The sequence below is a fragment of the Schistocerca nitens genome, chromosome 5 (assembly GCF_023898315.1).
Source record: "Schistocerca nitens isolate TAMUIC-IGC-003100 chromosome 5, iqSchNite1.1, whole genome shotgun sequence".
Taxonomy (NCBI): domain Eukaryota; kingdom Metazoa; phylum Arthropoda; class Insecta; order Orthoptera; family Acrididae; genus Schistocerca; species Schistocerca nitens.
Window position 1 is genome coordinate 861,193,289 of NC_064618.1, and position 23,413 is coordinate 861,216,701.

At 38.7% G+C, this 23,413-nt stretch overlaps 1 protein-coding gene across 1 annotated transcript in view; it reads right to left on the reverse strand.

The window, feature by feature from the left end:
• Window positions 1-23,413, reverse strand: part of LOC126259535 (mediator of RNA polymerase II transcription subunit 24) — a 158,052-nt gene that overhangs the window by 79,911 nt on the left and 54,728 nt on the right. The window contains exons 8-11 of the mRNA XM_049956410.1: window positions 22,652-22,850; window positions 15,995-16,133; window positions 14,122-14,355; window positions 3,525-3,697 (exon numbers count right to left, since the gene is read on the reverse strand). Coding sequence (XP_049812367.1) covers window positions 3,525-3,697; window positions 14,122-14,355; window positions 15,995-16,133; window positions 22,652-22,850 — 745 coding nt within the window. The remainder of the gene's footprint in view (window positions 1-3,524; window positions 3,698-14,121; window positions 14,356-15,994; window positions 16,134-22,651; window positions 22,851-23,413) is intronic.

The window sequence follows — 23,413 nt, forward strand, 5'->3', positions numbered from 1 at the left end:
ACATAATTTGCTGTCAAATGTACAGTTTGGTTTTAGAAATGGCTTAACAACTGAAAATGCTATAGTCTCTTTTCTCTGTGAGGTTTTGGACGGATTAAATAAAAGGTTGCGAACGTTAGGTGTTTTCTTTGATTTAACGAAGGCTTTTGACTGTGTTGACCACAAAATATTACTGCAGAAGTTGGAACATTATGGAGTAAGGGGAGTAGCTTACAATTGGTTCGCCTCCTACTTTAAGAACAGAAAGCAGAAGGTAATCCTCCGCAATATTGAGAGTGATAATGATGTTCAGTCCCAATGGGGCACTGTTAAATGGGGCGTTCCCCAGGGGTCGGTGCTGGGGCCACTGCTGTTTCTTGTTTATATAAATGATATGCCTTCTAGTATTACAGGTGATTCAAAAATATTTCTGTTTGCTGATGACACCACCTTGGTAGTGAAGGACCTTGTGTGTAATATTGAAACATTATCAAATAATGTAGTTCATGATATAAGTTCGTGGCTTGTGGAAAATAATTTGATGCTAAATCACAGTAAGACTCAGTTTTTACAGTTTCTAACTCACAATTCAACAAGAACTGACATTTTAATCAGACAGAATGGGCATGTTATAAGCGAGACGGAACAGTTCAAGTTCCTAGGCGTACGGATAGATAGTAAGCTGTTGTGGAAAGCCCATGTTCAGGATCTTGTTCAGAAACTAAATGCCGCTTTATTTACCATTAGAACAGTATCTGAAATAAGTGACATTTCAACACGAAAAGTAGTATACTTCGCATGTTTTCATACGCTTATGTCATATGGTATTATTTTTTGGGGTAATTCTTCTGATTCAAAAAGGGTATTTTTGGCTCAAAAACGGGCTGTTCGAGCTATGTATGGTGTAAGTTCGAAAACCTCTTGTCGACCCCTATTCAATAGTCTGGGAATTTTGACATTGCCCTCACAGTATGTATTTTCTTTAATGTCGTTTGTTGTTAGCAATATTAGCTTATTCCCAAGAGTTAGCAGCTTTCACTCAGGTAATACTAGGCAGAAATCAAATCTGCATGTGGAATGAACTTCCTTGACTCTTGTGCAGAAAGGAGTGCAGTATTCTGCTGCATCCATTTTCAATGAGCTACCACAAGAACTCAAAAATCTTAGCAGTAGCCCAAACACTTTTAAGTCTAAACTGAAGAGTTTCCTCATGGCTCACTCCTTCTATTCTGTCGAGGAGCTCCTGGAAGAGCTAAAAAATTAAGCAAATTCCAGTGTTACATTCTTGATTTTCTTTATTTAAACTGACGACTTGTCGCCTGAATATGTTTCTTATATTTTATTTTATCTGTTTCTACAATCGTGTTATAATTTCACGTATTGACTCGTTCCATGACCATGGAGACTTCTCCTAAATGTGGTCCCACGGAACAATAAATAAATAAATAAATATCATCAGTATCCTTCCACCTTGAATTTTAATCCCACTCTTGACCTTTCCTTTTATAAGTGCCATTGCTTCTTCAATGTATTGACTGAGCAGAATGGGTGAAAGACTATATCCCTGTTTTACACTCTTGTTAATCTGAGCACTTTATGCTTGGTCTTCCAGCCTTATTGCTCCTTCTTGGTTCTTGTACAAATTGTATATACCCTTCTTTCCCTACAGCTTACCCCTATTTTTCTCACAATTTTGAATATCTTGCACCATTTGACATTGGCGAATGCATTTTCCAGGTTGACAAATCCTATTAATGTGTCTTGATTTTTCTTCACTCTTGCTTCCATTATGAACTGCAATGTCAGAATTTGCCTCTCTGATGCCTCTATCTTTCCTGAAGCCAAACTGATCATCATCTAACACAGTCTCAGTTTTCTTTTCTATTCTTCTGTATTTTACTCTTGTCAGCAACTTGGATGAATGAGCTGTTAAGCTGACTGTGCTATAATTCTTGCAGTATACAGCTCTTGCAGTCTTCAGAACTGTGTGCATGATATTATTTCGAAAGTCAGATGATGTGTCGCCAGACTCGTACATTCTACACACCAAAATGAATAGTCATTTTGTTGCCACTTCCCCCCAACAATTTTAGAAATTCTGATAGAATGTTATCTATCCCTTCTGCCTTATTTGATCTTAAGTCTTCCAAAGCTCTTTTAAATTCTGATTCTATATCGACTCCTGTTTCTTCTTCTATCGCATCATCAGACAAGTCCTCCCCTTCAATGTGCTCTTTCCACCTATCTGCTCTCTCCTCTGCATTTAACAGTGGAATTTCCATTGCATTATTAATGTTACTACCCTTGCTTTTAATTTCACCAAAGGTTGTTTTGACCTTGCTATAAGCTGAGTCAGTCTTTCTAACAGTCATTTCTTTTTCGATTTCTTCACATTTTCATACTGCCATTTTATCTTAGCTTCCCTGCACTTCCTATTTATTTCATTCCTCAGCGACTAGTATTTCTGTGTTGCTTAATTTCCCTAAACATTTTTGTACTTCTCTCTTTCATCAATCAACTGAAGTACTTCTTCTGCTACCCAAGATTCTTCGCCGTTACTTTCTTTGTATCTATGTTTTTATTCCCATCTTCTGTGTTTGCCCTTTTTATAGATGTCCATTCCTCTTCAATTGAACTGCCTACTGAGCTGTTCCTTACTGCAGTATCTGTAGCCACAGAGAACTTCAAGTATATCTATTCATTCCATAGTACTTCAGTATCCCAGTTCATTGTGCATTGATTCTTCCTCTTAAACTTCAGACTACTCTTCCATCATTACTAAATTGTGATCTGAATCTATATCTGCTTCCAGGTACGCCTTCCAATTCAATATCTGATTTTGGAATCTCTGCCTGACCATGACATAATCTAACTGGAATCTTCCATGTCTCCTGGTCTTTTCCAAGTACATCACCTCCTTCTCTTGTGATTCTTGAACAGAGTATTCAATATTACCAGCTGAAGTTTATTGCATAATAGATCAGCTTAATTAATGTCACCACACAAAACTTGCTGTCTATCATGCGTTAACTTGTTTGCCTTGTAATCATAATTCTGCCAGAATTAAAAACTACATTGCCACACCTGGGAATGTTTATGCTTGTATCTCCATCTACATCATTTATTGTGTATTTTTTGATTGGTAGTAGATTTTGTGCCGAGACAATTGCTAGTGTGAAGGAATTTAATTCTTATATTAACAACACTGGATGTACCGGTTACTAAGCTACTTTGTGTGTGTCATCATAATGGTACAGTACTTCTATATAAATACATATAATGGGCAATGCTAAATGATGGTCTCTCAGGAAAAAGAGGAGCACGATCCTAAATCTATGAAAGAAGCCTGCAGAGTGAAAATCTCATTCTGTATTCAGAGAGTTGTTACCTTTACTCATTCCATTAATTTTATTTCACACAAAACTATCCAATACATTTAAATAAATATATATACTGGTAGTTCTTTGTTATTTATAGAAAGAAAACCAATTGATGGTGTTTTCATGCACTCAATCTCTGAATGCAGAAAGACTTTTTTTATATACCTGGTTTTGAAGTCACTATCTGCTGAATTAAATTGTGTAAGAAGGCTTTCAACTTTCAAAGGATCACTGAGTTGCAACATTTTGTCTGGGCATTTAGGATGACCTCTTTCTACCATGCACACTTGGACCCATTGCTCAAAAAAGGAGTCCCCTCTCTCTTCAGATAGCACCACCTGCACATACAAAGTTTGTTTTGTCACTAAAATCAATGGTTCAATTAAATCTGAAAATATAATTGGTTTTATTGTAAAATAAATTACACAGTCTTTTAACTGGTACAATTACATACATGAGAATAAACAACGAGACATGAGATATTAGACACACTGAGCAACTGACAATTATGATAAACTGTTAAGTTTCCAAACAATGTCATTTAGAGTCAGAATGGTGTGTAGTTGAGATGGTGACAATTTTAGGTGTTTTGCCCTGAGAGAGAGACAATGAATACTTTGGGGTATAGCCAGTTTGCTTTCTGTTTCTGTTCCACACCATATATTCTACCCGACATCATTCTTGCCGACTGGAGGCAATACTAGGGGCATCCTTAATTTGGGAACCAGCTTCTACCTGTGACATTCCCTCATAAATTGATAAACATGTCAAGTTGTTTCTCTTGAACATTCACTTGATATATGTTTTGTTCCCTTTACAACACTCGCAATAAACAGAAAAAGGCAAAACAGTCACTATAATATTGGTATGACCAGACAGACAGAATCAGCAGAAAGACTGTTACTTAGTGCATCATGTGATACACTCCCATTTTCTATTATGTATCTCCCCTCCTCCCCTTCTCACTGGTTTGTAACATGCTCACCACTCAACCGAACGAAGAACACGTACACACACACACACACACACACACACACAGACAGACAGACAGAGAGAGAGAGAGAGAGAGAGAGAGAGAGAGAGAGAGGGAGAGAGGGGGGGAGGGGGGTGCTACTACTATTCAGCAGAACAGCACCCAGAATGGTAAAATCAGCATGCAGTGCTGGCAGGAAACAAGGATTCTCTCCTTCCTCCCCCTCACCCCCCCCCCTCTCCACAGGGGTGGGTGCGTGTGTGGGTGAGAGTGTGGGAGGGTGGGCATGCATGTTAGCACTGAGGAAGGACACTGTTTGGAATCTTAGCATTTTTTTACATCTACTTCTATGTGTCTGTCTGTTTCTTAGCAGATCTTCTATTTGGCTATTCATAGTAAAGCTGTCCTCGACACAATGACTTGTTTGAACATCACAATGTTCAACAAGGTAATGTCCTATTGATGTCCTATTGGAGATGGTATACTCTTGCCTTCCTCTGACCACTGAACTGACTCAACCTGCCGATTACAGGGGAACTACACATTGTGGATTCTGAACCATGGTACAATTTGGCATTTTTCATATACACAAATTTCAACCAGAGGTGAAAGAAGTGATGAAGAGCAGAAAAAAAACAAGGAGCGATTGGAGGATCATACACAGATCTTCAAATTTGCAGTCTGACACTTACTGAACAACCGACCCACACTAAATAATTATACTCCATCCTCGATTCTTAATTAATTTATATTTGTTAAATCTGCTGTTCACAGGAACCAGTTAATAGCAGAACACTTAATGTAAACTATAAACTGAAAATGTACAGGTAGCAAATATCTATCGCTGTTTTATTTGAGTTTCTATCTTATTAAAGGTGGCGTTCCCAGTGTTCAGCTGACTTGTTGTTTCCCTTTTATGCATAATGCTTCAAGGACTGAACCTGTAGCCTTCTTCTGCCACTGTTGTGTGCTGTTACATATATTCCCTGCCTGGAACCCAACTACACTGTGAACTACTTTCAACAATGCACCGCTATTAATGGCCAAGTTCAACTCATGAAGCCCATTTTGCCCATTGATGCTCTTTTTTCTGACAGCTTGCACTGATTATTTCATGAAATGCATATTCTCTCAGCATTTTCCCACTCTGGTAGATGTGATGGCTGGTGAGATTTTAATGAGTGTAGGACCACAAGCCTTGTTTAAATTGAAACCTACACCTCAATTTATTAGTTTTTCTAAAATTTTTCTTTTGGTAGACTTCTTCACTACACTGTCCTGGGAATTAGACATTTGCACCAAGGTACTGGACTCATCGTATTTCATTTCATTTTTATATTCTAGCCAGTACTTAGTGACAGCTGATTTACAGGGTTGCTCTAGTCGGGTGTGTTGCCGATGTTCCTTGCATCTCTCCTCAACTGTTTTTAAAGTCTGTCCCATGTACGTCAAGACACATTTGCATGGAATGTGGTATACACCTGGCTTTCAGAGACCTCGATCGTCTGTAATTTGGTAAAGAAGATTTTTCATCTTTGTTGATGGAAGCAAACTACACTGGATGCTGTGCTGCCATAGCAGTCTAGTAATCTTTCCAGATATTGGGCGAGAACAATGTAGATAGCGATTTTTTGTTTCTCTGTATCAGTCCTAATCTCTCTCTCAGGTGTCCTTGATTTGGCTTCCAAGGCCTGCTCAATTTGATGATCTGGTTACCCATTCCTTCACAACACTACTCATAGGTTTTGTAATTACTTGGTGAGGCTCTCCTTGTCTAAAAATGTTAGATTTACACTGAAATGCGAAAGAAACTGGTATAGGTTTGCGTATTCAAATACACAGATAAGTAAACATGCAGAATATGGTGTTGTGGTCGCCAATGCCTATATAAAACAACAAATGTCTGATGCAGTTATGAGATTCATTACTGCTGGTACAACGGCATGTTATCAAGATTTAAGTAAGTTTGAACGTAGTGTTATAGTTGGTGCACAAGTGATGAGACACACCATCTCCGAGGTAGCTATAAAGTGTGGATTTTCCTGTACAACCATTTCATGAGTGTACTGTGAATATCAGGTATCTGCTAAAACATCAAATTTCCTACATCGCTGCAGCCAGAAAAAGATCCTGCATGAATGGGACCAATGACAACTGAAGAGAATTGTTCAATGTGACAGAAGTGCAACCATTCTGCAAACTGTTGCAGAGTTCAATGCTGGGCCATCAACAAGTGTCACCATACAAACCTTTCAACAAAACATCATCAACATGGGCTGTCGGAGCCGAAGGCCCACTCATGTACCCTTGATGACTGCATGACACGAAGCTTTATGCCTCACCTGGGCCTGCCAAGACTGACATTGGACTGTTGATCACTGCAAATATGTTGCCTGGTTGGATGAGTCTCATTTCAAATTGCATCAAACGGATGGAAGTGTATGGGTATGGTGACAACCTCATGAATTCAAGGACCCTGCATGTCAGCACGGGACTGTTCGAGCTGGTGGAGGCTCTGTAATGGTGTAGGGCATGTGCAGGTGGAGTGATACGTGAACCCTGATACGCCGAAATATGACTCGACAAGTGACACTTACATAAGCATCCTGTCTAATCAGCTGCATCCACTGATGTCCAGTGTGCATTCTGACAGGATTGTGCAATTCCAGCAGGACAATGAAACACCCCACGCATTCAAAATTGCTACAGAGTGGCTCCAGGAACACACTTCTGAGTTTGAACACTTCTGCTGGGTACCAAACTCCCTAGAAGTGAACACTATTGAGCATATCTGGGATGCCTTGCAATGTGCTTTTCAGAAGAGATCTCCAGTCCCTCGTACTCTTAGGATTTATGGACAGCCCTGTGGGACTCATGGTGTCAAGTCCCTCCAGCACTACTTCAGACAGTCGAGTCCATGTCACGTCGTGTTGAGGCACTTCTGCATGCTCGTGGGGACCCAACACAATATTACGCAGATGTACCAGTTTCTTTGGCTCTTCAGTGTATATTGACCAGAGTCTCAAGCACAAAATTTCTTTGTGACGGATAGCTTAGAGGTATAGGTCAGAGTACATGGATTTCTATACACTGGCATCCAGGGATCTGTCTGGTCTTTCCACAGTTAACACACTGAAGAATGGTAGCTGGTCCTCTTTTTCAGGTTTCATCACAAATTTTATGTTAGGATACATGGAGCGTAAATGTTCAAGGAACTCTTAAAACTGTTTATTGTGTTTTCGTTACACATGGCCACATCACAAACCTGTCATTGATGTATCGATAAAAACATGTTGATTTGAACTTGGCGGATTCTACTGTCATTGCTTCAAAGTGTTCCATATACAGGTTTACCACAATAAGCGATAACAGACTACCATCATGTCATTTGTTTGTTCATAATTTTTCTGTCACACAAGAAGCAAGCTGAGGTGAGAACATGCTTAAAAAGTTCAGTGAAACAATCGTCAAACTTGTCCACAGTTACTGATGGTTCCAAGGATTAAGAAAGTGGGTCTCTCATAAAGAGGGAGACTACACTCAAACTATCCACAATATTTGTACCCTGAAGTCACAGCTAACTGAGGTGGTGTACAAACTGAGCATAGTTACAAATGTTGTGGTTGCACTTTCCCACATATTCGCCAAGAAACCATTTCAGATATTTTGCTGGACAGTAGTGTGTAGTTGTGTCAATACAACTAATGACAGCTCTTAGAGGAATGCCTGCCTTGTGTACCTTAGGAAGGCCATACAATCGTGGTGGCACAGCTGCTCATGTTCTCTGACTCTTAACGTCATTACGTGGAACTCCTGGCTTACTGAGATGAGTCATTATCTTGCCCTTGATTTTACTCATAGCACTGAGATCTTTCTGTCAGTAGGCAATGTCATTCTAAACATCAAAAATATCATTACTCTAGTCCACGTGTGTTATTAGGACTGAGTGTTGACCTTGTTGACTGGTAGAATTACAATTGCGCTCTCCTCTGACAGATTTCCTGGAGATGTTCAATCTAAGCATTGGCTTCTTGGTAACTATTCCACAGGTGTACAAAAGGCCTCTTTTGCTATTTCTGGTGGAAGTGAAGCTGCAGCATGCTTAGTGGAGGTACAACAGATTACATTTATGGCCATCACACCATCAGGGCCAGAAAGTGCTGCATTTCACAGAATGTACTTTGATGACCAACTCAGCCATCTTCTTCAGGTACTGCAATATTCACTGTTATGTATACTCACTGCCTGGACTGGTTGAAGTCCAGGCAGAGAGTACACGACAGCAAAACTTGCTGCACCTGAAGAAGGCAGGTTGGTCAGTCGCCAAAGTATTGTGCATAAAATGGAAACAACAAATTTGTATAACATCTGGAAGCACATAATTAATCAACCACACACAGGAAATCTGAGAGATCATGTAAATCATTGTTTACTGAACAAAGGAAGCAAATGTATCAGAGTGTGGTCATGACTTTATCATCAACTCTCTTGCTAAAGATGGTGAGACGTAAGTCTACTTAAAAAAATAATCAAAACATATCAAACAAATATCAGCTAAAATAACAACAAAAACAATCAATTGTTGATGAAATTATTTAATTGGTTAGGTAAAAAATCTACTCACCAAGTGGTGGCAGAACACACACACATAGAAGACTGTTGTGATTGGCAAGCTCTCGGAGCCACTGGCTCCAGGAAAGAAGTCTTTCCTTCTCATCGCGTACGGTAAGTCTGCCCTGACCAGCGGTTCTGGGTGATTTTCCCAAAATCTACCACTTTCCCTAGACCTCTCCTGTCCTTTTCCTTCACCCTTCTACCTTCGCCTTCAAGCCTTCTGCCTGAAGAAGGAGCCACTGTCTCTGAAAGCTTGTCAATCACAACAGTCTTTTGTGTGTGTGTGTGTGTGTGTGTGTGTGTGTGTGTGTTCTGCAACCACTTGGTGAGTAGAATTTTTACCTATCCAATTAAATAAAAAAATATCAACTAAAGATACACAAAGAAAATAAATGCAGGTGTGTGTTGCTGTTTGACAAATAACACAAGAGAAGAATGAGAAGAAGGAAGTGGGAAGTGCTGCATCAGTAATTCCTTGTATGTTAAAAAACAGTTTTTGGAAAACAGTTGTAATATTCCACTTCACATGAGACTGTTGTCTGTGTTCATAAGTTGTGCCAGTTGTATGAATTGCATTAACAATTTATTCTCTTATAAACATGTCGTAAATCAAAGCACTATTTTGTATCTGTTCACAATCAAGATGCAGAGAGAGAGAAGACTTAAAGGAATAAAGCACATCAGAGGTAAGAAGCCGAAATGCAGGAATTTACTCTGTTGTATGTGCTTGATGATTTTACAGGGAATGGCAATTAAGAAATAAAGCTATTATATTAATACTATGATTTTATTATTAATGCTCTGATTTTATCTTTCCTTTCCAGGGCAAGTCACAGAGTAAAACAATAATCCCAGATGGAATATAAAAAATGGTCTGAGTCGTTACAACCACTTGTAACACCATAATTAATACTGTAAATATTCTGTACTGGTTAATTCTGTTCAATGTAGAATATTTATTTTTTGCTATGTAATGTCTTTGACCTATTGCAATGAAGTGAAAAGTTGTGTATAATGTTTTCTCTTTACTATTTAAATTCTTTGTATTAATTGGAGGAAAATGTTATATAAATATGTGGCTTTTGTGTTGCCATGTTAATGTATTTAAATATTGATTATAATAGAGGGAAACATTCCACGTAGGAAAAATATATCTAAAAACAAAGATGATGTGACTTACCAAATGAAAGTGCTGGCAGGTCGACAGAGACACAAACGAACATAAACATACACACAAAATTCAAGCTTTCGCAACAAACTGTTGCCTCATCAGGAAAGAGGGAAGGAGAGGGAAAGACGAAAGGATGTGGGTTTTAAGGGAGAGGGTAAGGAGTCATTCCAATCCCGGGAGCGGAAAGACTCTGAAGTCTTTCCGCTCCCGGGATTGGAATGACTCCTTACCCTCTCCCTTAAAACCCACATCCTTTCGTCTTTCCCTCTCCTTCCCTCTTTCCTGATGAGGCAACAGTTTGTTGCGAAAGCTTGAATTTTGTGTGTATGTTTGTGTTCGTTTGTGTCTCTGTCGACCTGCCAGCACTTTCATTTGGTAAGTCACATCATCTTTGTCTTTAGATATATTTAAATATTGAGATTTTTTAAAAGATGTTTGTTTACAATTATGTACAAGCTGGTTCATATCTAGGGACTTGCATTGTATAAAATGAAAAGCAACAGTATTTCCCATTAACAACGGAAGTGAGTTGGTGCGTGCCAAAAAGTGGCTGGTGCAGGCTAAAAGTGGATGTGGCGCTCAGACTGGGCGCCAAGTGTGAGAGCCCAGTCAGTCGGCAGCTAGCTACTGGATAGGCTGGTCTGAGCAGCAAGTGCTGATTGAGGCATCCAGTACCTGGATTAATATGGAAAGGTCTCAGATGTGAGTATGACTCTAAAATGGTGCTCTATTATTGGAAGAGGTTCTAAAGTTGGTAATTTTGTCACTAAGAAGAAAGTAATAGAGCAAATTACATCCAGAGGAAAGACCAGGTGGCCGTGTACTCACCACCAATATTGCGCCATCACTTCAGCAAAATCTAAGGGGTCAGATTTATGTCAAAATATGAACCAATACATTTAAGTGTTGTTTAATTTGCAATAATAAGGCAAATATGTTACACTGTGTGTCCGACCCTTGAAGTTCCTCTTATCATACCTCTTAGGATCCATTCCACATAATTACTAACATACAAGTTTCCTGTATGTGAAAAACGATTGAAAATAAGTGATTGTTGGTGTTGCTTAATTCTGAATGCAACAAGATACATAGAAATACAGTGGGTTTCATTGAAATCAAGGGAGGTAGTTAGTATGGCATTTATGAAAACCTCCATAATGTTTGATTTGTTTTAATTCACAGTATTTGTGCTTCAAAGACTAACTGCATTTAATTCTGTCAGTAAAAATTACTAGTTACTAGTTGTGCTGATGACAAAAGGAAGCACGTTATTTTGAGGTTAGTTAGAGTAAAATGCATTTAAAGTGATAATTAAGAACCTGTATAAAAGATCACCGGCATTAAATGTTTTAGAAGTCCAGCAAGGTGAGTGAAATCTGTGAAAGAGCAATACCTAAATTTGCATCTTACAAATCGTCTCAGAAAAGTGTGTTTAGTTTGCTTTAGTGCAGTGATCAGTGGAGAATTCCCACTTCAGTGTTGCTTAATATGAAGAAACATTCTTGAACAATGAATTTACTAATTGCATTATGAAGTAATTCTAGAGTTTTGTGTGTTTTGTGTAATAAAAATTGGAAAGACTATTTGAGGGCCCCCACCTAAGTCTTTGCCTATGAAAGATAAAGTTACTGTAATTGCTTTTATTCATAAAAATAGAAACAAGATTGCTTCACAGAAAGTGTAAAAATCCTATTGCAAGTGACTTACAATTATCTTTGTACTATATGAAAAGCAACTATTGAAACAGGACTATGTCCATGTCCAATTTTGGTTTAGAAGTGTCTTTCACAACATTTGATGATGAGATAACTTGTATATAACAAAGTATTACTGTTGAGAAGAGATAGAGGGTCAATCGTTCCTGTGAGAGCTTGCATACGCTATTTATAACTGCTGGTATTCACTGTATCACTTATCTGATTATATCAGAGTTTCACTGCATTTTCTGGGAAAGAAGTAATGGTAGCTTTCCTTTACCAAAATTCAATACAGATTCTTTAAAAGTAATGTTCATATTACTATGCCTGATTAGGCTGGTGACCATATTTTATTCCATTTAAGTAAACTTTGTTACTTATTATAGGTGAATTCACCATATAGGTGAAGAGCTGGGCATTAACCAAGCACATAAACAAGGGGGGTACCCAATAAAAAGCTGGAATAACATTGCTGTGGGCGGAGCTTGTGTAGTAGGCATTTCTGCCGCTAGGTGTGTATAGCAGAACTCATTGTCAGTTCAGTGCTGTCTGTGTTGTTGACCTGGCTTGTTCTGTGCATCTGCAGTGGTTGTTTTCGCTAGCGATGTTTGTTCTTGTTTTGTTTTTTATGATGGTAAGTTTAACTGGACAACAAGCAGCTGTGAAATTTCGTTTACTTCACTGAAAATGTTTTAATGTTGAAAAGAGATTTCCAAGATGATGCTACGGGGAAAAACTCAAGTGTTTGAGCGGTTTACTCGATTTAAAAGAGGCAACATATTGACTGCTGACAAACCTCATTCTGGGCATTCATCAACTGCTCCAATCGACAAAAATATTGAAAAAATTTGAGAGTTTGTGCTCACACACCATTGACAGACAATTGATCAGCTGTCAGAGATTAATGGGTTATCCTGTAGCTCAGTTCAGTGAAAGTTAATGGAAGATTCTGGAATGAAAAGGGTTGCTGCCAAGTTCGTTTCTCGTGTTCTAACAATCAAAAGGAACTTCGAGTTGACGTATGCCGAGGCATGGTTCCACTGCCCCACACACCTTACTCGTCTGATCTGGCTCAGTGCAACTTTTTCTTATTTCGACGCTTGAAAAGGGGCATGAAAGGACACTGATTTGATAAAATTGAAGTAATCAAGAAAAACAGGAGGGAGGAGCTGTCAGCCACTTCTAAAGATGATCACAAAAAATGAACAGTAGAAGCACAGCTGGGACAAATGTATTAGTTGTAATAGAGATTATTCTGAAGGGAATACGGTTGTTTTGTAAACAATTTGGGAGGAGGTGGGGGGGACCTCAATCTAGAAGCATGTGACTGTGTTATTAGAAGAAAAATGGAAGTTCGAAAGCTGAGTTACAACATCCAACTTCTTGTTTATGCAGGCATGTAAAAAAGGAGTTGAACATCATAACTTAGAAACTGTCCAACACATCTTCTTTCCTATGAGTGGGTTTCTTTACTCATCCTACTGGCAGTGCACTGATTGTTTCTTCTCAAATATTTGTTTCAGAAATCTCCAACAGGGCACTGCAATCTACCCCCAGCCCTTCCCCCGACACACTTACACAGCTTCCAATATTAGAAGTAACTCTTAGCCATACAGAAGTGTATGACTCAGAAGGAAAACAAAATATCTGTCAATGCTGTTTCCATCAGCTACTACTGTAAGTAAAATGGAATAAACATGACACAGATTAAATGTGTTACTAGATGAACAATACCCTGTGAAGACAGATTTTATCATAAAAATTGACACTTAGGCACCATGTTTGACAAGGTGGGGTTGTCCTTGTAGAATATTTACAGTACTATATGTATGTTACTTAAACATGCTTAAAGAATTATTCTTTTTTTAGTTTCTGTCCACAATTTTGCATAATCATATCAATTTTTCATTCAAATTCATTTTGCATGACTGATTGTTCTCAAGAGAGCTAAGCTCTTACCAGATTATGATAAATGTGGTTTTCTCTGTGTGACTGATCAATCATGTTTTTCCCGGTGTTGCACAATATTTCGATGACCAACCCAATCATCTTCTTCAGATGCTGGGAATTTTGCTGTTATTATATACTCACTACCTGGACTAGCTAGAGTTCAGGCAGTGAGTACATGTAACAGCAAAACTTGCAGCACCTAAAGAAGATGGCTGTGCCGATTTTTGAAATACTGTGCATACAATGGAAACAGCTTGGAAGAACACCCAGGTGTACATCATTATTGATTTACAATTAATAAGTTACAAAAAAAAAAAAAAAAAAAATCTCATACACATAAAAAGCAACTGTACTTACCTCTGAACCATATGTATGCACTATGAAACACAGCATAAGGAATGTGACATCAAATAAAACTGCACGAGTCTGTGAAGCCTTCCCTCCTTCACCACCTATCTGTTTGCTGCATTCATTAAATTTAATCAATTTGGACACAAAAGTACGCAGCTTCCCCTGTACTGTTGCCACAGAGAGGATCAGTTCAAAACTTTTTCCAGTTAGCACCTGACACAGTATGCTCACAACAGCTTCCTGAAAGAGGTTTTTCAAAGTAAGGTTTCACTCTAGTTTGAAAACCAAATAATGATGGTTTATAAATAAACTATCATGCCTCTACTATTTACAGTTACTATAGGCATCAATATGAAAAGTCAGAACATTTTTCCATCATGAAAAATAAATGCACATTCCATGAAAAAATGTGGAGGTATCATTTGGGTCACAATATATGACACAGAGAAAATTAATTAATTAGCATTTTTAGAGCAAGTGTTCAATTTATTGACTGTTGTGATCTCAATAGTCACTAAATAATTAAATCAACATCCTGTATTGCTTTGTAGTGACACAGTTCTATTTAACTGCCCACTTTCTGAAATCATTAAGATGAAGTTTTGGACAACTAGTGTAATGAGACATTACTTATTAAACTGATAAATTTATATTTGTAATGTGTTGCAATGCACATGCCATGTGCTAAGGAATTTCAGAAATATTACTGCTTGACTATGAAGTCATTATAACAAAATACCAGAAACAAAATGTTCCTCACATCAAAACAATCAATAAAAGACGGAAAATTAGGATTTAATGTCTAAAGACAAAGCACAAGCTTAGACTGAATAAGCCAGACAACATTATTAAATGGCTTTATGGAATCTCAACATTACAGTCCCAGCCTAAACCTCGTGTCATTCATCCTTTGTTACTGTTTCATAATGAACATCTGCTTTATCTCTCACTTACTGTTTATCCATATCTCTGTATATTTTCCTTCTCATTTTTAAGTAAGAGGTAGCATAATGTAGCTGTACAGGCATGTGTGTGTGTGTGTGTGTGTGTGTGTGTGTGTGTGTGTGTGTGTGTGTGTGATGGTTCATGCAAAAGCTAGTGGAGTTTTCATTCTGTTTGTGTGGCTGTCGATAACAATGTTGTCACCTTTACTCCCAAATTATTTACAGTTTAGGTATGTACCTAGTTATGTGTGGTGAATATAAAGAGCAGCCAGAATTTTGCAGTGAAGAATGTGTAGTTCATCTCGTGACAGAATTTATGATAGTAATCACAATAATCTGACACTAGAACACAAATGGTTTAGCACCGCTTTATTCAACTATTAAACCATATGAGAGAAAAAAGGTGAGAATCAAATGTATGATTTCTATAAAATGCTGAAAAACATTATAGTAGCTTTGCCCAAGTAAATAGTTGTGAGACACTCTTTGTCTGGTTCTTCTGCAGAGGCCTGGCTGGCTTAGGAGACTCTGCCAGCAGCTATGCTGCCACTGGTATAGCCCTCCACTTAACTGAAACATGCAAACCCTCTCACCCGCGCAGAAAGTGCTACAATAAGACAACGTCTCCTGAGAGCTTAGTCTTCTTAATTACAGCCACATTCAGTGATGCTGCAAAGCCTTATGATCACCAATTCCCTGTTCTATGCTAACTGAGCCGAAACATGCGAGTCTGTCTGTCACCAACAAGTAAAAGATTTCACCTTCATGAGTTGGTCCTCTGATTAACTGCTTGAGGTCCTCTATGTCCATTACCATCACTTCCATCAGTTCTATTGAAGTCTTACTTATAGTCTTGAATTATAAGCACCACCAGTACTCACATTTCAAAAGAGACTTTTCTGTCTTATACACAACAAGCCAACTTTAAATACTACCTGTATTTTAACATAATCAGTATCCAAGGTCTTGAGAATTCCAGAGAGAGTTGACTCTGCTCTCGTTATAATTTTTGGTATACAGGGTGTCTGTTGTGCTGCTTGGTCAGGTTTCAGTACTGCAACGATCATGCCTTCCCTTAAGAAACAGGGAAAAAATCAAATTTAAGAACATGAATGTCAATCAATTTTGTGCAAACGGAGAAAGCATTATTGGCAAAACTAATTTCATTACAATTCCACACAACACAACTACTTGTACAGCTAAACAAAGAAGAAAAGTCAGACATACACTATACTCCAGAATGAGATCTTCACTCTGCAGCGGAGTGTGCACTGATATGAAACTTCGAGTCTCGGTCGGGCACACAGTTTTAATCTGCCAGGAAGTTTCATACACTATACTATCAAGACTGTTAAAGAGGTGGACAATGATGAAGAAAAGAAGTGGCTGTAGTTTATTTGTTAGTCTTTTAAACAGTCATATCAATTTAAGTCTCAGATAGTAAATATTATGTACAGTTATAAGAAACATGCTACTATAGATTACAAGTTCATAACCTTGTAACAAATACAAGTCTCATTGAACACTTAATTTGTGATTATCCACAAGAATTACTGGCCACAGTTACTGCAAATATTGCTCAGACAAATTTGAGATAGCACACTGATTGACAGTGCTTATCAAAAGACTACACTTACGGATTTATATCTGCATGTTTAGGGTGGTATCAGAAGGAACATTCACTTGATAACACTATAAAATTATGAGACAGTATGGCGGGCCAATAAATTATATTCAGGAGATGGTAACCACACAAAAAGTACAATAAACTATCCAATCTTTTGGAAGTACTATTTCCTTCCTCTGGCATAAAAGGAGGATAGGCTGAGGAAAGTTATAAAGGAGGGGTCATTCAGTCCCTAATATGAGAGGGGCCCACCTGCTCTGAGGACAGGAGGAACAAAGACCACCTAATGCAGGTTGATGACATCCTACATACATTGGACAGTACAGTTTTCAATTAAGTGACAAGGGTATGGAATAACACCTTACACGGAGTTTTTGTGAGCAGTTCCTATAACAACTACCTGATTCCATCTGCCCTGAGGTCAAAGAACCCCACTCCAAAAGTTATAGGAGACATAGAAAAATGTGAAAACATATTGCAATGGTATTCGTTAAGTTAGGAATACAAAAGCTAAAATGACGAGTTGCAGACAGGCACAAAAAAACTGGGTCATCACTGACAGAATCTCTACCCTCACAGACCAACACCTTCAGCCTATCACCTGCAACCTACCCTCCCAATAAGAGATACCAACCAATTTCCTCCACTGACTCTCCACAGTTCCTGTTCCTTTACAATATAGTGCCCCGCTCGCCACTATTGATGCCACCTCCCTTAACACTAATGTCGCTAATGCCCATTGCCTTACTGCTATTGAACACTACCTTTCCCAACGCCCAACAGATTCCAAACCTACAGCCTCCTTCCTAATCACCACGACCAACTATATCCTCACCCACAATTACTTCTTCTTTGAAGGCATCACCTAAAAATAAACCCAGTTTATGGCTATGGCAACCCGCATAGCTTCATCCTATGCCAAGCTATTCATGGGCCATCTTGAAGAGTCCTCCCTGAACAAACAGAGTCCCAAACCCCTCACCCGATTTTATTTATGCATGAAATCTTCACGATCTGGATCGGGGGTGAGGACACGCAATCCGCACTCCTCCAGAACCTCAACACCTCAAACCGACAGACCATGATCCTCAATGTTGACCACTGTCTCAAAGATTGCTACATCAGTACCTCCATCCATATCAAACCTACTAACCACCAGCAACATGTCCACCTTGACCACCGCCACCCACTCCACACCATGAAGACCCTTCCATACATCCTAGCCACCCATGGCCATCGCGTCTGTTGTGATGAACAGAGCCTCTCAAAATATACCAAGGATCTCGTTCAGGTCTTGTACAAAAACAGGTCTCCTGCACCTTATCTCTCAAGTCACCCACCACCTCCCAAAGTCGGGCCACAGAGAAGCATTCCCCTCGTAACTCAGTACCACCCAGAACTGGTGCAACTGAATCACATTCTCCACAAGGGTTTCGACTACCTCTTGTTGTGACCCGAAATGAGGAATGCCCTACCCACTATCTTTCCCACCCCTCTCACAGTGGTATTCCGCCAACCACCGAACCTACACAATATCCTCATCTACCCCGACACAACCCCTGCTCTCAACCTCTTGCCTCATGGCTCATAACCAAGTAATAGACCTAGATGCAAGACCTCTCCCAAACACCCTCCCTCCATCACCTACTCCTGTCCGGTTACAAGCATCACCTATCCTATCAAAGGCTAGGTTGCTGTGAAACAAGTCATGGGATCTACGAGCTAAGCTACAACCACCGTGCTGCATTCTATGTCGGCAAGACAAGCTGTCTGTTCGCATGAATAGCCAGCGATAAACTGTAGCCAAGAACCAGCTGAACCATCCAGCCCGATACTGAGCACCCTCCCCCCCCCCTCCCCTCAGGCCATTTTTCATTTCAATAACTGCTTCACAGTCCATGCCATCTGGATCCTTCCCACTAACACCAGCTTTTACGAATTTCATAGGTGGGAGCTCTCCCTGCAATATATTCTACACTCCTGTAACCCTCCTGGCTTCAATCTTCGTTGGTCATTGTCCTTACCCATCTAGCCCTTTTCTTACTTTGATTCTTTTCCTCTGCTACCCCCCCCCCCCCAAACCATGTTCTCTGTCTAACCTTCCCTCCCCCAACTGCACAGAGCTGCCCTACCTTCTCATCCCTTTATGCTCCCACAAGCAGCACTTTATTGTCCCCCAACAAGCGGACAGTGAATAACGTGCTCAAACATCTGAATGAAGCTTGTGTGGAATATGGGATGCAAATAAACACAGCAAAAACAAAGAGTATGGTTATCAGTACAAGACGCAGACTGTCCAATATTAAAATAGGACAATCTACCATTAGCCAAGAAAATGAATTTAAATATCTCGTAAGCACAATAACTAAAGACTTGAGATGTCACCAGGAGGTGAAAACTTGAATTGCCATAGCGAAGGAGGCATTCAACAGAAAGAGGAGACCCTTGTGTGGCAAATTAGATAAAGGACTAAGGAAAAGGCTTGGCAAATGTTTTGTCTGGAGTGTAGCACTATATGGGGCAGAAACATGGACACTGAGACGAGAGGATGAAAAAAGGTTAGAAGCATTTGAGATGTGGATGTGGAGGAGAATGGAGAGAATAAGCTGGATGGAAAGAGTGAGTAATGAAAGAGTATTGGAAAGGGTTGGTGAGAGAAGATGTCTGCTGAAGGTTGTAAGAGAAAGGAAAAAGAACTGGTTGGGACATTCGTTGAGAAGGGAGTGCTTGCTAGTAGATGCTTTGGAAAGATTGCTTTGTGGGAGAAGACTGAGAGGAAGAAGGAGATACAAGGTGACAAGGTGATAGACGACATAAAGGGAAGAGGAAATTATGCAGACCTGAAGAGGATGGCAGAAGACCGGACAGCCTGGAGAACTACCATGTGAAAACCTGCCTTTAGGCAGAACACTGATGATGATGATAATCCCTACCCTGCTATACCTCCCCTTCCCTGCCACAGCCTCCTTCTTACCCCCACCACAGGGTTGCTTTCCCCTCTGTTAAGTCCCATAGTGCTCAGAGCCATTTTCCCATCATGTGCTGCTGCTCACAGTCTGGCCTCAGCAGCCAGAGACTGCGGTCATGTGTGTAAAAGTTCATATTTGCTGTGTCTTAATTGTAGGCCCAAGTTTGTATTCCAGTAATTCATGCATTACACATCAACCAAATTCAATGCACTGTGACAGTAACATACAGATCACTGGCTGGGGCTTGTATTGGAATGGTGTACTGATCTTCCCCACCACCCACAAGGCCTAAGAGGCTGAGCATGGACTGGACTCTGCCTAGAAAGCCTATACAAAATAGTTCCAGAAAGAAGACAGTCATTCGAATGGTAATCGAGGAAATACTCATTTATTAGGATCACTTGAAGATGGCAGCACACAATGTTGTCAAAATATTCCACAAAGTGAATTTTGTGACCTGACTGACTGTCAGACAGCAGATTAAAACAGAAAAAGGTGACTGGCAACCTCTTGAGCAACATCCTTACATTTAAACTTTATTTTGCTGTTACTATCATTGTTTGGATTGATTGAATATGAATTGGTAGAGCTAAAATACTCTGATTATGCAGTAATAGAAGAGTTCAACACCCAATAGTGGTGGAAACATATTATCGGCTCCATGGTGGAAAAAGTATTACACAATAGGGAGATCTAAATCAAAATGAAATTTAAATTGTTTATTGTTTTGTTAAACTTGGCAAATGGGAAAGAAATTTCAGTTGATATTCAATCTGTTCTAACAGAAAGTTTTCTCTCCAATGTGAATGGCCTGTATTACATTCTAATATTGTATTCTGCAAATACACTGTGAGCTATGAGATACATATTTTGGCTGATGCATAACTCATACCATAAAATTTCACCTTAACTGTTATTTACTGCTGTTTTTATCTACTCGAGACTTAAATGAGTATGTGATTTGTGTAGCTATTCTGCAACACAGTGTTTTGTTAAGTATCTGCTGCAACCGAGGGCACTGAACACTCTTAAGTACACTGCACCAAAAAACATTGGAAGTAAAGAAATTTTCACACTATAAAAATTGCAGCTGACACTGACAATAAGGGGACAGGAGGAGATCAAACTTTCAGACTTGATGTTTCAACAAGAACATCAAACAAAAACCAATTTGGAGTAGTGAAACACATGACTGTGCAACTTGTTTACATATCAAGCTATTACCTTTTTCTTATAACCAACACCTAGGAAACATTACCTTTCTTTTACAAGTTTCATGATTTTCAATTTCTTTTCTTTCTTTTTCCTGCTCTTATCATTAGCACTGAGTAATTCTTAGCCTGGAAGCTTGCAATTTCTTTCTTCTTTCTTGATGACACAGCTGGTTTTACATGCAAGTTTATCCTCATTGATTTAAATTTCATTTTTGAGTACCAATGCCAATTTAATTACTGTATACACATTAATAATCCACCACATTATTTACCAAATTTAAGAACAAAAAACTGGGGTGTGCAGATTAATTGGAATAAGGTTGGTATTGCTCCATTGTCAAAAGTAAATCCCGTTATACTACAGTGTTGTGGCCTCAGTCTGTGACATGACAATAGCAAGTTAGAAGTATTAAACACCTGTTAACTTGTTGATTATGGCTACAAGGTTTCATTATCACTCATATACAGCTAAAGAAAACATCATTGAAGAAGCAGGGAACATTGGAAACCATGCAGTGGGCAGAAAGTACGATGTGAGCAAGGACTGTATTCACCACTGGCAAAAAAACAAAAAGCTGCTTCACAAAATGGACACTTATTGCCAGGGATTTCACGGCCAGATAGTAAAGCATCTGACCTAGAAAAATGGCTCTATGATTATATAGATGAGAGGCAAAAATATGGATGTGTGCTGAATAGTGAAACATGCCAACTCAAAGCATTGGCTTTAGCCAAAGAACTAGGTGTCACTGGTTTCAAAGCTATCAAGATTTTTCAGTTTAAACGGACTCAGCTTCTGGAGGAAAACTACCATCGTTCAACAGCTTCCAGGTGATTACGAGGTAAAAGCAGTGAAATTTTATCACTATGTGATACATTTGCACCACAAACGTTCCCATATATTAATGTAAATTGGTAACATAGATCAAAAAGGGAACGCAGCATATTATGAACTAGCGGCAATGAGAAGCAAAAGTGTACAGTGATGTGTGTAACGCGATAAAAGCCACCACCCTGCATGATATTTAAAATATAAACCATTTCAAAAACATCAGGGAAATGCGTATTGGTAAGACTGAGTGGACAATGATCTTGTGGTTGACTGGGAGACATATGTTTGGCAACATTGCCCTGGTGCCTTAATGAATTTACATAACATGCTGGTCCTGGACAGCTTCTGCAGATGTTCGACTGAGAAAGTGCAAGACAAATTACAAAAAGGGAAAACTGTCTTGGTCATTATCCATGGAGGCCTAATATCCTATACAGTATAATGATACACAAAGGTTTGTGTGAGATTAATAATTTGTTTTCAATTATTTATTATTCTTAACTCATTTCCTTCATCTAGTGTCCTGAAGAACAGAGAAGTGTTTATTCCTTTCAGAGCTGCTCTTTATGTGGACACTGCTGATCATCTCCTGTATCTGATTAATTGTAGTTACACAAATTTGTGAATTATGCCCTTTCTTACATATTAATTACCTATTTACAGAGTGGTGTTTCTCAATGATATTATTAATGAATGAATTACTCATTTTAACAAAGATATAACATAAACAACATTATATTGTAAACCAATAACACACTGCAGACAAGTAACTACACACATTATAAATTTGAGTTGTGTGGCTGTCATTACCTTACTAATTACCAAACTACATCTTTTAAATGTTCTTAAACCATGACAAGTAAATCAATGAAACATGAAAATCTGTTAACTATTGCAACTACCATCTTTTGTTTACCACTATTACACATCACTGAATTCTGAAAGCATACCGTTTGGTTTTATAATGTTGCACATGTGCATCTGTAACAAGCCCAACACTTTGCAGTTCTTTCAACAAAAATTCTAGGCAATTGCAAGAACATTTTGAATCCATAATATCCAGAAGTGGTGTGTACTGCAGAAGCAGCTCTATTGAGTCTACAATGTCTTTGGAATAATCACCAATTTCTCGTGTATCTGGCAGTTCTCCTGAAAGAAACAGAAATAATTGTTGTTAATTAAAGGAAATAAATATCTTTCCCTAGTACAATGGACACATCTAACTGAACTCATCTCAGAAAAAAAAAACATATACGCATCATCAGTTGCCATAAGTATATTGTGATAGTTGCACTTTTCATATTTATTTGCAGAAAATCGAGCTATTTAAAACTTTCTCTGATAAAATAGTTAACCTGGATACAATTATAGAATTATACAATGGACAGAAATTATGACATTATAAAAGCTATGTATCTTCCACAACTTGTGTAGTCATAGCATATATGTATACAGCACAATATTCTGAGATATATCACACAAGTGAATATGCTCATCAATTATGACCACTAGTTTATTGCAGATGCCAGCTTAGATACCGTTTTTATCAGTTTTCCATGTTCATTACACTAAATTGTCAAGCCATTTTCCCTCACGCATGTCTGATACATAATATTAAAACAGCTAAAATATGAGAACATACACAATAGATAGTTGTATGATGTGGATTTCTTTCTCACTGTTGCAATGTAAATAGTTTTCTATCCATGTGT